Source organism: Pleuronectes platessa, chromosome 6, assembly GCF_947347685.1.
Source record: "Pleuronectes platessa chromosome 6, fPlePla1.1, whole genome shotgun sequence".
Taxonomy (NCBI): domain Eukaryota; kingdom Metazoa; phylum Chordata; class Actinopteri; order Pleuronectiformes; family Pleuronectidae; genus Pleuronectes; species Pleuronectes platessa.
Genome location: NC_070631.1, coordinates 6,770,077 through 6,783,154, shown reverse-complemented (window position 1 = coordinate 6,783,154; position 13,078 = coordinate 6,770,077). Strand labels below are relative to the sequence as shown.

Genomic DNA, 13,078 nt, shown 5'->3' with positions numbered 1-13,078 from the left:
TTCTGAAGGCCGTGAGATGATTGATTGATGATTGGGAGTAAAAAAAAACACAATTTTTTGTTTATCATTTTTGTGAAATATTAGACAGTTTAACCCCTTTGGATGTAAAACCTGTAATTTCACATTAAACCATCTCTGTGGTCAAACATCTGAAATGGGACCAGGGACCTCAACCAGACACCGTGTTCACATCCAAGGAGTTAGGAGCAGTGGAGGTTCGGATTCAGCGGTTGAATCTTTAACTTTCCCCCATATTTTGTCAGAAGGACTCACATCAGACTGGGGCTGCACAGGCACATAGGCCAACAACCAGCACAGCGCTCCTGGCAAATGAATGACCTAGTGGCACTATAGAGGGGAGGGACGTTTCTGCTTCAACCCCCCCCCCCCCCCCCCCCCCCATACTAAGCATGTGACACTCTGCGGTAAGTGTTCCGACCGCACAGAAAATACAACACATCAATACGGACTGTTATAATTGTTTATTGTGTACAAGGAATGCTGACTTATTAGTCCCAGAGAGCAAATAAGCTCATTTATAAGCGCTCCTCGTTCTTCCAGTTATATTACACGTCCTGGTGCTTTAACATATTTTCAGTACATGCTGTTTAGTTCTGTTGATATTATTGTTCAGCTGATATCTGTCCCTTGTTAGTTCTAAATAGATTTGGAGGTGATTAGCAAAACTAGTTTCACTGCCTCAGGGTTATTTGTGCTCAGGGAACCACTTTGGAAATTTGTACATTTGGTATATTGGCTCAGCAAACAAATTTCAAGCAGACTTCAAGTACTTCAAGGAGTACTTCAAGACTTTATTTGTCATGTGCACACAAGTACACGAAGCAGTCGCTGGCAATTAAAGTCTTCGGGCATAGGCTCCATCTAACTGTGCTCAAAAATCTGTAAAAGGAAAACCTAACAAGCAAGATAAAGAAAAAGAATATAGAAAATAAAATAAAATGAAGTAATAAAATAAAAATATACACCTAAAATATAAATTCTAAACTAAAATAAAACTTATTACTAAGTAGAATGAATCAGAATGAACAGGTTTAGAATGGACTGTGCACTATATTTATTTTAATGTTGATGCTGGATCTGAAACTGAACTTGCAAATAGAGCTGTCAAAAAAGAAAAGTTTCAGTTAAGATGGACGTACTTCAGAATAATGCTAGTACAGCACATTAGTAAATTTACATATGTTTAAATTCTTTCCACCAATGACTTCCTAGTTTTAACATCTGAGGCCTTCGTGTCTCCTCCACACTCCTCCGGCTTCGGGGTCAGGCGAGTACAGAGGAGCTCGGCAGCCTGGACTGCGGCATCACTCCTGCTCAGTCTCCACCTCCTAATCTCAATCCAGCAGTCTGAGTCACAGAGAGCCTTTGCCAGCCTGCCTCCAACCCACACACAGCCCAGCCCCCGAGTCACCTGCACTATTCCTCAGGATAAATAAACCATGGGCAGAGCAGTGCAGCCAACCCGGGCTATTTTCAGCCCTGCTGTGCTGTGCTCCCCCCCCCCCCCTCCCCCAGAGTCCAAAATGTCTTCATAAAAAGCGTTTCCCCCTCTCAGGCCCGGGCAAATAGAGCGTGTTCGAGCAGCATTACTGATCCGTCTAGAAACCAGCTGGAGTCATGGAGATGCTGTGTGGCTTTCCAACGTTTGAAATGTGTCTCGCAGCTTCACGATGAGTTTTCATTCACATGGACCTCACAGTTAAGAGGAACACTGGATGGAAAGCGTTTTCATTTAGTGAATACAAAAGGAGATGTTTCGACTCTCAGTGATCAGAGATGATCAATCGAGCCATCGCCCTCATGTCTAAGATGATTTTAAGCTTTTCGATTTCTTCTGGTAAAAACTGAACCCATCTTTCCGTGTTCGCCTTTCTTTCACCTGCACTTAATAACTCTCTAAACTCCCCCTGAACACTCTCTGTGGGTCTGTGTCTCTGGTCTCAAAAGGTTTTCGCCTCTAATGGCCTGAAACAAATTCGTTATTCTTTTATGTCCACTGGAAACCTGAGAGGAGAAACCTGTTGTAGGAAAGTTGGTTTGTGAACGAAAACAAAATGCAACAAAGTGCTAATGTCTTTTATTACGGTTTTCGTCTGGCGCTCTTTAATAAGGTCATCTCATTGGACTCTGCCCAGGAGGTTAGGTTTTCAACTATTCAGAATATAACATTTATTGTCATTGTACCAGATCCAATGAAATAAACAGTGATCGTCAAGTTTAGTGCATTTTAAAAAATCATCCACCAAACACACAATTATTCATCAGCCGCCATAAAATGCAAAAATTAACAAGTTCCAGATAAAATGATGATGTGCTTATTATTCATTTGAATAAATAATAAACTCAATGGTGTAAAACAAGAGTGTTGGTTGTAAAGTGTTCCAATGGCCCAGGAAATGAAACTGTTTTTTATATTACAATGAAACTTGTATATGGAGTTTTCTTTTGACATTTTACTGATTTCCTATAGGAGCAAATTCATGGATCTTGACACTTAAAGAGTGCATACCTCCGACACGGCTCAACAGTCCCCTTATGAATTCCAACATAAGTAACTTTACCGTCCACCTAAACATGCCCGATTTTTTTTTTCAAGATTCCCTTCCCCTTGATCCAGATCTGCACCGAAGTTCAACATTTTTTTTTCCTGACCCACCACATCCTTCCACCAAGTTTTGTTAATCAGTTTAGTAGTCTTTGCACAATCCTGCAGACAAACAGACAAATACATGCAGATGAAAACAACCTCCCTGGTGGAGTGATACAAGTCTTGTAATGATGCTGGAGGCCAATCTGGTTAATTATTCTTTTCTTTTGCTATTTTCCTTCAACCCTCAGTTGAATTTGTTGCCACGTTGAGATTGAACCTTGACTACTGAGCTCTCCTGAGTTTGAGGTAATGTCTGCAATGACAAGAGAGCCACTGATGATTTAACATGTCTTTAAAGCTGCAGGCACGATGATGATGTGAGGGTTTAGCCTGAAGGGATGTGAGGCGGAAGCAAATGTTTATTAAAATCCCTGTTTTAAAACACGCCTGATAAATTTGCACCAGAGCTGCAGCTCCTGCTGTGTTCGGCAGTCTTGCTGCTGACATGTGACTTTCCTGCGCAGGATTACTTCCCATTATGAGCTCAGAGAGTATATTCGCCTGCTGGTCTAGGTAATGCATTTACTCAGCCCCTCAATCAGTGTTTGATGGTGGTCAGCACTAAATACCCCTCGTTCAGCACGGTGGAGCAAATATTAATTTAATCCTCTCCGAGTGTGTTCCTGTGTTTATCACAGTGGTGTTGTGGGAAGCATTTAAGAGGCTGTAGAAGATGTTTTTCTGTGCCCTTAATTTCTCCACCAATGCTCTCTTCATCATGTTTTTTTTTCTTGCCTCTGTCTTTTGTTTTTTTAAAGTTCAGAGCTCCCGAACAAGGGAGTGAAAAGGGGATGTCATGGGAGCAAGGAGAACAAAGGGCATGAGGACGAGGCAAGGAAAGATAGAAAGAGGAGGAGAGAGCGCGACATGAAAACATAATGAGGATTGTCATGCCCGTGGGGATTCATGTGAGGGATGCACTACGCAGGGGTGGAGACGAAGGAGGAATGCAGAAAATTGCCCGAGAATGGAGCAAGAGAGGAGCAAACAAAACAAGGATAAACACTGTGACCGGGAGGTGACTTAACTTTACGTAAAGTCAAGGCAGGAGAACGCAATGGGTTCAGGAGCCGGGGACGTGGAGAGCAGTTGTGCTGACCCAGGAGCAGCCTGGAAGTGTTGGCGGTGGCCGTAAAAAAACTGAGGAAAGGCGGGCCTACTTAAAATCTTTCCAAGGAAACGCCCCAAGAGTCTGGATCCTGTCAGGGTAAAGAGGAGCTTGTTGTCACCCTCTGCGTCGCTTGTAGGGAGTTCAGTTTGAGGTTAAAACCCGTTACTACATCAGCTGAAAGGGATAGTTCACAAGTCACTAGTCAAAACAAGTCTTTTTATATTTCCCTCCTTCCAGACCTCAGTTCGTTCCAGAACAGTTTAGAATGGACTCGCTTGAACCCGCTTTGGAAAAGTCTAATCCATCACTGCAAACATTCGGTCAACTTTACGTATTTATTTCTTGTCAAAGCTAGTTTATCTCTGCGGCTCCAGCCACAGCTTTAAAATAAAAACTGCAGCGCTTTGGGAAATGGGCGCATGTAATATAATAAAAGATAGACAGGATTTATAGGGACCCATTTACAACATGGAGGAATGGTCCTTGGGGGTTACATAACCATCTTTCTTCTGCAGACTTTAATACGTCACAGCCGCACAGCTTGCAAATGATACAATGAGGTCTAATGCAGATTCTCATGTCGCTTCTCTTCTTCAACCCACAGCAGGTCTTTCATTTTGTCGACTAATGCTACAAATGCACGTCGCCTTCTTGACACATGACAGCAGCGATCAGAGAACAGAGATTATATCACCAGAGTCATGATGGCAGTGCGCTGGGAGCTTCGATATCACATCTATTCCCCAGGTGAAGCTGTCAAAGCCAGAGTCTGACAAACAGAAAGGGGCCGAGCATGAGACAGAGGGGAAGGGGCTCGTCAGAGTGGGAAACTCGCTGCGTTCTCCTCCGCTGGAGTTCACTGGTGGTGAACTGAGCTTCTTCAATCAGCACCGCTTTGTCGTCTACTGCAGAAATACCTCAGAGTCCAATTAGGACTGATGATTCTCCTCAACTGTTGAGGAACAGAGGGGAACCACTCGGGGCTTTCAGTTAGACAGTGATAACTGCCACAGCCGGTTATGTGTTTCTAAAAGTGTTTCTCTGTGAGAAGGAACTTTCCTCACGAGTCTGACTAGCCCTCGTTTTAACGGTGTTAAGCTGTATTCAGAAATGAACGTCAGTAAATGTCCATACAAGTGGGTCTGGACTTTCTCCTGACTTTGCCGTTCACATACAGTCCGAGGAACGCAGCAGGAGATTGTGCAGGTCAGAGTCACAACAGGAAAATCTCCAGCCTGGGTAAAGCACGCAGGAGGATTTGATTTGAAATTCTGCTGCCGATATTAGTTGTCATCTCTAAAGTCTCTTGAATCTCATCTTTCAAAGTCACACGGCTCCTCTTATTCATCCTGAGATATTTGTATTCTTTGTTTTTGTCAGTTTTGCGCCTGTTGCCTCTCGTGGTGAATTCTCTGCACAAATCTATTTACATTTTTGCAGATTCTCTAGAATTTTGATGGACTCATGACAAAGAAAGTGTCGTCTCATTATTGGAATAAAACTCAAATTTAAAAATGTTAAGAGTCTATAGGGAACAGAGATTCTGTGCCGTTTTCCAGCTAAAGATAATCTTTTGTCAAATCAGGTTCCATAACATAGACTATAAAACTGTATTGCTGAATGTTAAGGTCTTAAACAGGCGCATTCATTAACACCTCTCTGATTGATGGACCTGGTGTATGTGCCAACTAGAAGATTGAAAACCGCAGATAAGGCCCTGCTCTTTACTTCCAAGGTTTCCATTGTGCTGAAATGGTGCCTGCGCTTTTGCAATTACAGTCCTCACACTCGGGGAATCTATCAACCTCAGACAACAACTCCTCTTTAGCTTCTTTTAAATCTCCTCTTTAAAATGTTCACTCATTGCAAAAACTTTTGGAAATGTTTAATATATTTATACAGTTTTATTCCTATAGTTTTTACTTCCCCTGTGCTCATATTCTCTTTTCATTTTCTGGCTTTATTTATTATTTTTTTTTTTAAAGTTCTATATAATTGGTGGTCTAGTTATTGATTTCTAGTGAATACAATTTAAAAGCACTTCAGTTTCTGGGAAATCGTTCATCACACTGACAGATCACTGAAAACTTCTTTAGCTGAAGAAGAAATATAAGTAGAGACGATGCAGAAAACTACCTGGTATGTTTATTACCCTGTGTCAGGAGATGACACTGTTTTGTCAACTTTCTGTGTGAGCCATCAGTTGAAAGAATCCAAACATCAACATCAACATTCTCTCTCAGAAACCAGAAGAGATCCCGTCAGTTCAGTGGAGTGAACTGAATCTGTATTCTCATCGAAAGCGGCCCTGAAATATTTCTTCATCAGCCTTTCGTTTCGTCCCCTTTTGATCTTTTCACAAAGTAAAGTCAGTTGGGATATACCTCTTTCCTTATTCATCAAGCACTTTGCAATGAAACAATGAAAAGATTAACAATGCAATGCATCAAAGGCGGTCTTCAAAGGGAGTGCATTTTCCAGTTTTTCCGGAGCTGTGCGCTGATGTAGATAACAAAGGGAAGTTAAGAGGGGAGAAATAAAGGCCTTAAACCTCTCCGGGGGAAACACCTCTCCGCTGCCACTAGATTCTGGCCAAATGAAATTTCCTCAGCCCCACACGGCTCTTCAAAGAGGAGAGAAACTGCTCGATCACAGTCAACGCTGTTGAAGAGCTTGAGGGAGGTGGGAGGAGGTTGAGGGGGCAGTTCGAGTCTTGGGCGCTACATAAATTAACTACTACACAAATTATCCATGCCCCTTAGATTAGAAGAAAACAAGGAAAGGTCAATCAGATGCTTGAGTGTGGACTACACACACACCACACACCACAGACACACACACACACTACACACACACAACTATTTACAAGCTTAATATGTGGGCATTTCCTATTCCAGCTCCGAGATGAATTATTGAGGCAGCAATAGCCAAATGCTTGGGAGCACAACCAGAAGGCTGTCTCTAATCCTATCAGGGATGAGTCGTGATGCAATGTTTGGGTTGAGGAGAAGGGCACGGCGCTCGGCCTACTGCACGATCCTCACCTCTCCCTGTGCTATGGCGGAATTCAATATTTTTCTCTTCCTGCTCTGAGGGGAACAAACCAATCTGAAGTCCTGTTATGTTGGAGTGTGAAGCTGGAAGGCAACGCTTAGCTTTTGTAATCTTTATGTCTTTTTCCCAGCTAATGTTTTGTCTCTGCAGGAAAAAGCCCTGATGTTAACATGAATGCGTCTCACAGAGTCAGAGCAGGTCAGGACAGTAGACATGTTTACACAGGCATCCATATTCCCATGGTGACCCGATTTTAAAGTATAATCTGAATAAGACACTGACATGTCAACAGCATACTATGATTCCCGGGACACTAATGGAATCATACTCGGAATAAGAAACACATTATGTAGACTTGTATGAATCTTAATCATATTACAATATCCTCTTAAAGCTATCGCAACATTTTGCGATATTATTACATGACAGCTAACTGCTTGATGATACATGCCCTGGGTTCGAGTGTAAACCAGAAGCATCGCTCATTAAACTTTCAGGTTGGGGTTTTTAGATCCTGGCGGAAGCATTGGATGTATAGGTTAAGGTTCTGCTCTGTTACATGTAAACAGGAATATGGATGGAATCTATTAGCAGCTTGTGTAAATCAAAAATATTCCGAATAAGGTCCGAAAAGTCTGAATATATTGCAGCCAGTCTATGTGATCCCAGTCATCGTGATAGTGAGCCAGCGCATAACAACAACAGGCTCAATAAAGTCAAGCCTCTTAAAAACATTTGCAGAATCCAGCTCTTTTGTTTGATTTGTGGCCCTCTTCATTTGAACAACCGAGAGAGAGAGATTGTCTGAGTGTGAGACATTGTCCCCATTTTTCAGTCTGCAAATTCAAAACGACTACAAGCACTCTACATCTGACAAAAGTGGACAGCATGTCAAACTGAGAGACCATCCACCAGCTCTTAGATTGAGACCTCAAACACACGTCTAAATCCAAACATAAAGCCCTATCGTTTTTGGCTTGTCTGTATTTCTGTATGGACTCAGTTGCATTTGATTTTCTGGGTAAATTAGGCTTTTTTCAGACCTAAAACTACGACAGCATCTAGTATCAGTCTCTTTTTATTCTTGTCTTAAAGGTGTAAATCTATTTACTGTTTATTGCCTTCAAAAATTCCTCAGTGCATCACAAAAGTATTTCCTGCAACAATCCAGAAATGCAATCAGGTCCATTTTATCGACGTGTCACAAGGACGTTCACAGTCCTTTTTTTATTTTCTTCCCTCTGCATCTGTCCCTGCCTTCAGCCATTTTCTCCTCTCCAGGCCCTTTCTTTTTTATGGGTATTTTTAGTGTCTTTCATTCAACCTCCTGACCACCAGCGATCTCAGACCTGCACCAGGCCTCATCTCCTAACACCCTGCCGGCTCACATGTTCCTCGTTGTCCAATCACCGCCTCCCGGATTTATACCAGCAATTTCCACCTGCTCCTTGCCAGACTGTGAATCTTCCACATCCCTGAACCAGGATCTGAAACGTGAATCCATTTTCCACCTGCTTTCAGACATGCGCTGAGGTTTGGCTGGTTTCATGACATTTTTCAGGGGGGCCGTATGTGAGAATGCAAATCTCCGAGTTTCTTCCAGACCCCATTAAAATGTACGGAGCGAGGCCATACAGCAGGAAAATGGAAAATTCACAGCGAGAGAGCGAAGTCTGATGATCCTTTTCTTTTCCTTGTACGTAACAAGATGACGCGAAGACGGGAAAATTACAATTTTACAACTCAACAGCTGCCAGCAATAGAAATACATAATAATAAATGTATAAATTTACTGCTCATGATGAAGTTAACTATCGAGAGAGTATTGTATAGGGAGCAGTGAATAAGTGAGCAAGAGAGAGATTTGAAAACGGACGGCTCATTAAACTCCTGCAGAAAATGTTTTTCTGCCGTAATAATTCAAAAGTTACAGGGATATTTTGTAAACTAGGGGAAACGGTTCAACAATAATAAAGACAAACTTCTAGTGGAGAATGTGGGTGCAGTGCAGATGTGCAGTAGCAGTGGTCTCTTAATATGACAGGATTAAGTAAAAAAAGACCTGAAGATGTTCATGCATTTCCATAGGGTCTCAAAAAAATCCTCTTTTCTCTCATTACTCGCTGCAACACAAACACGTGTTAACATAAGTTCTGAGTCGGCCTGGGGCTGGGCTGGATAACTGGGCTTAAAATATGTTAAAATATTACTTTCTAATCATCTATATAAGGGGAACAGTGGAGATGAAATGTAGTTTCTATGTGGCCAATGGTGAAGCAGTGGACGGGGACAGAAACAAGATGGTTCAAGCAACAAGATGATCAATAACTAAATAAAAGCAAATGTATCAACAAAATATAAACTTGATATTGTAAGAACTACATGTGCCATCTGCCACCATGGAGGAGCAGGGGTTCATGACCTATACTACAGCCAGCCACTAGGGGATGATCAAGATGATTTGGATTCACTTTGGGAGCTGGCATCCATCTTTATATCGAATCTGAGCCGAAGAAACACTTAAGACCAGAGTTTGAACTTGCTGCCAGACGCCTCCGATGAAGAAGGTACTCTGCTCTTATCGCTGTGCTTCACACAACATGTGGAGACATATACAAAGGATTCCAGTAGTTTTACTTTCACTGGGCTCATAGAAAAATGAGCACTAATATCACCTCGAAGCAGCTGCTACATCAAGTGGCCGTGTGATGAGCTCATCTTTGTTTCCACTGAATGTGTTTTAATGTTGCCCGCCAAAATGAAATCCCTAAGTCCAAAACATGCAAGCTTGTTTTAACTCAACTCTTCTGCTTAAAAGGAAATAAAAAGACATCCCACCATTCACTTCATGGACAACTAGTCTCACACCACCACAGATGTGCACTGGAGTGAAACGTGAATCTTCTCGCTTCCGTAAAACTTAATCCAATCTACCCAGCGTGGCTGCTGCGTGGAGTGATCAGTGTTCAGCTCCAAATTAAAAACCACATCAGATGCCACTGGTTATTGGCGACTGCATCTGGGTGGGCCAGCAGCAGCAGCAGGGTTTTATGGACCAGACACTGCTGCCAGGGAGCTCGACTTTGTGCTGCAGGGAAAAACTTCCTCAGTCCGTCACTTTCATGTATCAGTGGAGGGTTTAAACACACTTTGACCAGCTCTGCTGCATTGCTCCACACATCTCTCCTCCACAAGGGTTTCATTTTAAAAAGGACACTGCTGCCCCACGCACCCCCCCACACCCCCCCTCCCTTGTTTTCGAATGGAAACCGTAACAAAGAAAAGATGAAAAGATGAAAAGGTAGACGTAAACATTTACACAGAACCGCTGGGATTCAGCTAAATAAATAAAAAGCTCCAAACAGTGTTTGATCATAAATTTTAACAAGGACTCTTCGGCACAGATTCAAGGCATTTCATACACAGGCCGGTAAACACACCTCAACGTGATCCTTGCAAAACAAGGGAAAGAAGGAATTAATGATAGACGTGTGTCTATGCTTCTGGGAATAAAAGATAGAGGTCATCACAACAAAGCTCTTACAGTCGGTGACAAGTTTACACAGGAGAATGTTGGGATTCAAACCAGCAACCTGCACAGAGAAAAACACACAGCAGGGATCCTCAGGTCAGGAAACTACTAACGTTGCCCTCGGTTCACTCAGAGGTTTGTTCTTTGTTCTCTGGGTTCATTACTCTTTCACCCGCTATAAATAGATAATCCTTTGATTTTACAGTGTGTGCTGGCTGCACTCTTCTATTGAAACATCAAATCAAACACACTGGTTTATTAATTACCTTAATCTTAAACGGATTTGTGTTGTGATAGATTATACAGCTCACTGGTGCTTGGTTTTAACACTTGCTTATCATGGGCACTGAAATGTTGTCCTGCATCTAATTTTTAACTGTACGGTGGAAATAGAAATAACAGATACAGTGATTAACAGTTCATATTGATACAAAAGCTCGGGACAGAATCGTTCATATTTAAATAATTTGGTTATAGCGATTAGTATGTTTAGTTTGTTTCTCGACGCTTAAACTGTACCGGTCCTTCATTCCTCCTCATGTTTTCAATGTAATGATCAGACTTTTGGTATTTTGTCCAAAAACCTTCTCCAATTTTTATCATTATAATTCTTTGTACATGTAAATTATTTTAATTGGTTTCTGTCCCTAACCTTGTTTTTATAAAAATGTTGTCTATGGTCAGGATTCAGTCTTGTATAAATATTTAGTTTTCTAATTTTGTAGGGGCAGAGTTTCAAGCTTAATTTTGGTCCTTTTAAATCCCATTTGTTCATAATTAACTAAACAAAGGACATCATCACACACATCCTCTCCTCACGACTGTTTCCTTGGAGACGACTCACCACTTTGAAATCCTCCGGTCTGCACTCGGTGCCGTGGAAGTGGCAGGAGAGCAGCATGTCATGGATGTCGTGACCCGTCCGGTCGTAGAATTCCCGCATGTTGAAGGGTCGCGGCTTGAAGTTGTGGAAGTCGGCTTTGACCTTCAGGCTCTCCAGGACGCTCTCCTCCACGAGGTGGATGTCTCTGATCTCGTACCTGCACAAACGGAGAAACAAAGAGGTTGAAGAAATAGATTTCACATTTATAAACACTGATTTGATGTCTTATCCTTGAGTGGATTGATGCATTTCTTTGAACAGTGAATCTTCACAGTGAATAATCAGAGCCTGATTAAACAGCAGACCTTATAAAAAGGGAATTTCATCCTTTTGAAGATTTTTTTCACACTTCATTTACGTCTTTATCAGAGAACCTCTACTCTTTAAAAACCAAACTTAGAATGAATCAGGTTTTCTGTCAAGGGACAGAAAACTATGAAAATGGACAAAATAATTTTGCCCGTTTCTGCCTCTGAGGTGAAATCACTCTGTAACACTTTACTTTACAATATATGATAAACTTCAGACAAGAGCTGTACGGGCCTCATAAAACCAGATGTCCATTTTGATGCAGCAGCTTCAGGCTACAGAGTTCTTCAGCTCAGATCTCACTTGTCTGGATTCAGACATAAAGAGGAAAATGTTTTTTAAGATAATAGTTTTGCTCATGGCGACTTTCTGAAATGTTATATTTGTATTGATAGCCCCCTTTAAAAAGGTGCCCAGACATCTAATGGACATACCGAGACAGCATAGTATTTTTTGTAGTACACGGTACCTGATTACCAGATGTTGCATTATAATGCTATGAATCTTAACTAGCGCCGCCATGAGCTTGTGGAACTATTAGTTTGTCATGAAATAACTTTGGTGATGCCTTCATGTTTCATCTAGTACCATCATCAGATCATCATCTTGGTTATCTTGCACTTTAGCCGTTAAATGTGGCAAGATATTCATCCTCCTAGTCGCATGTATCTGTCGTCCACCTAAATTTCCCACGGGATTAATAAAGTATCCATCTATCTATCTGGGAGAGGCGGTGGACTAGTGGCAGAAACTTGGACTATGGGCAGAAAAGGTCTCTGGTTCGTCTCTGGTTCGTCTCTGGTTCGACTCCACGGAGAAACAACAAAAAGACGAACCTGGATTGATCTGTCCAAAAATCCAAGAGGATTCTCCCTACCCTGTCTAGTGCCCCTGAGCAAGGCACCTTACTCCCCCAACATCTGCTCCCCGGGCGCCGTACATGGTCGCTCACTGCTCTGTGTGTCCTGCACCAGATGGGTCAAAAGCAGAGGTTACATTTCCCTACCTGCATGAGTGTGCCTGTGCATGTCTGTGCATGTGTTTGGGACAAATAAATCCATCTTAATCTTAATCTATCTATCACCTGATAGTATGTAGGTGAAGTGCACCTTTGGTTTTAATTGTCTTTTCCACTGAAAACAGCTGCCTGCTCTGTCTCACCAGCTTATTCGTCTCTTGACCATTGTAATGTCGGCTACTTTGGGCCGCTATGCTTACTGCAGCTCAGCCACACACATAGGAAGATTGTTTGCGTCATCAACCAGCGCACAATGTCTGTTGGCCACATTTGAAGGAGCCGTTAAAATAGGATAGCCTATAGTCGTGCCTCTGTGAAGCTATTGGTCCTCAAAATACTGCTTACACACATTACTATTACAACTAGAGCACTATTAGTATAGAAATATAGATTAGACCTACAGCCACTTTCAAATAATTAGCTAATTAATACAGACACATTAAAGTAGTAAACATTATACCTGCTACAAAGTAGCAAGTTAGACTGCAGCATATGCTTGT

At 42.0% G+C, this 13,078-nt stretch overlaps 1 protein-coding gene across 1 annotated transcript in view; it reads right to left on the bottom strand.

Annotated features, from left to right (window-relative positions):
• Positions 1-13,078, bottom strand: part of LOC128442935 (acid-sensing ion channel 1) — a 41,819-nt gene that overhangs the window by 25,375 nt on the left and 3,366 nt on the right. The window contains exon 2 of the mRNA XM_053425580.1: positions 11,213-11,408. Within this exon, the coding sequence (XP_053281555.1) occupies positions 11,213-11,408 (196 nt within the window). The remainder of the gene's footprint in view (positions 1-11,212; positions 11,409-13,078) is intronic.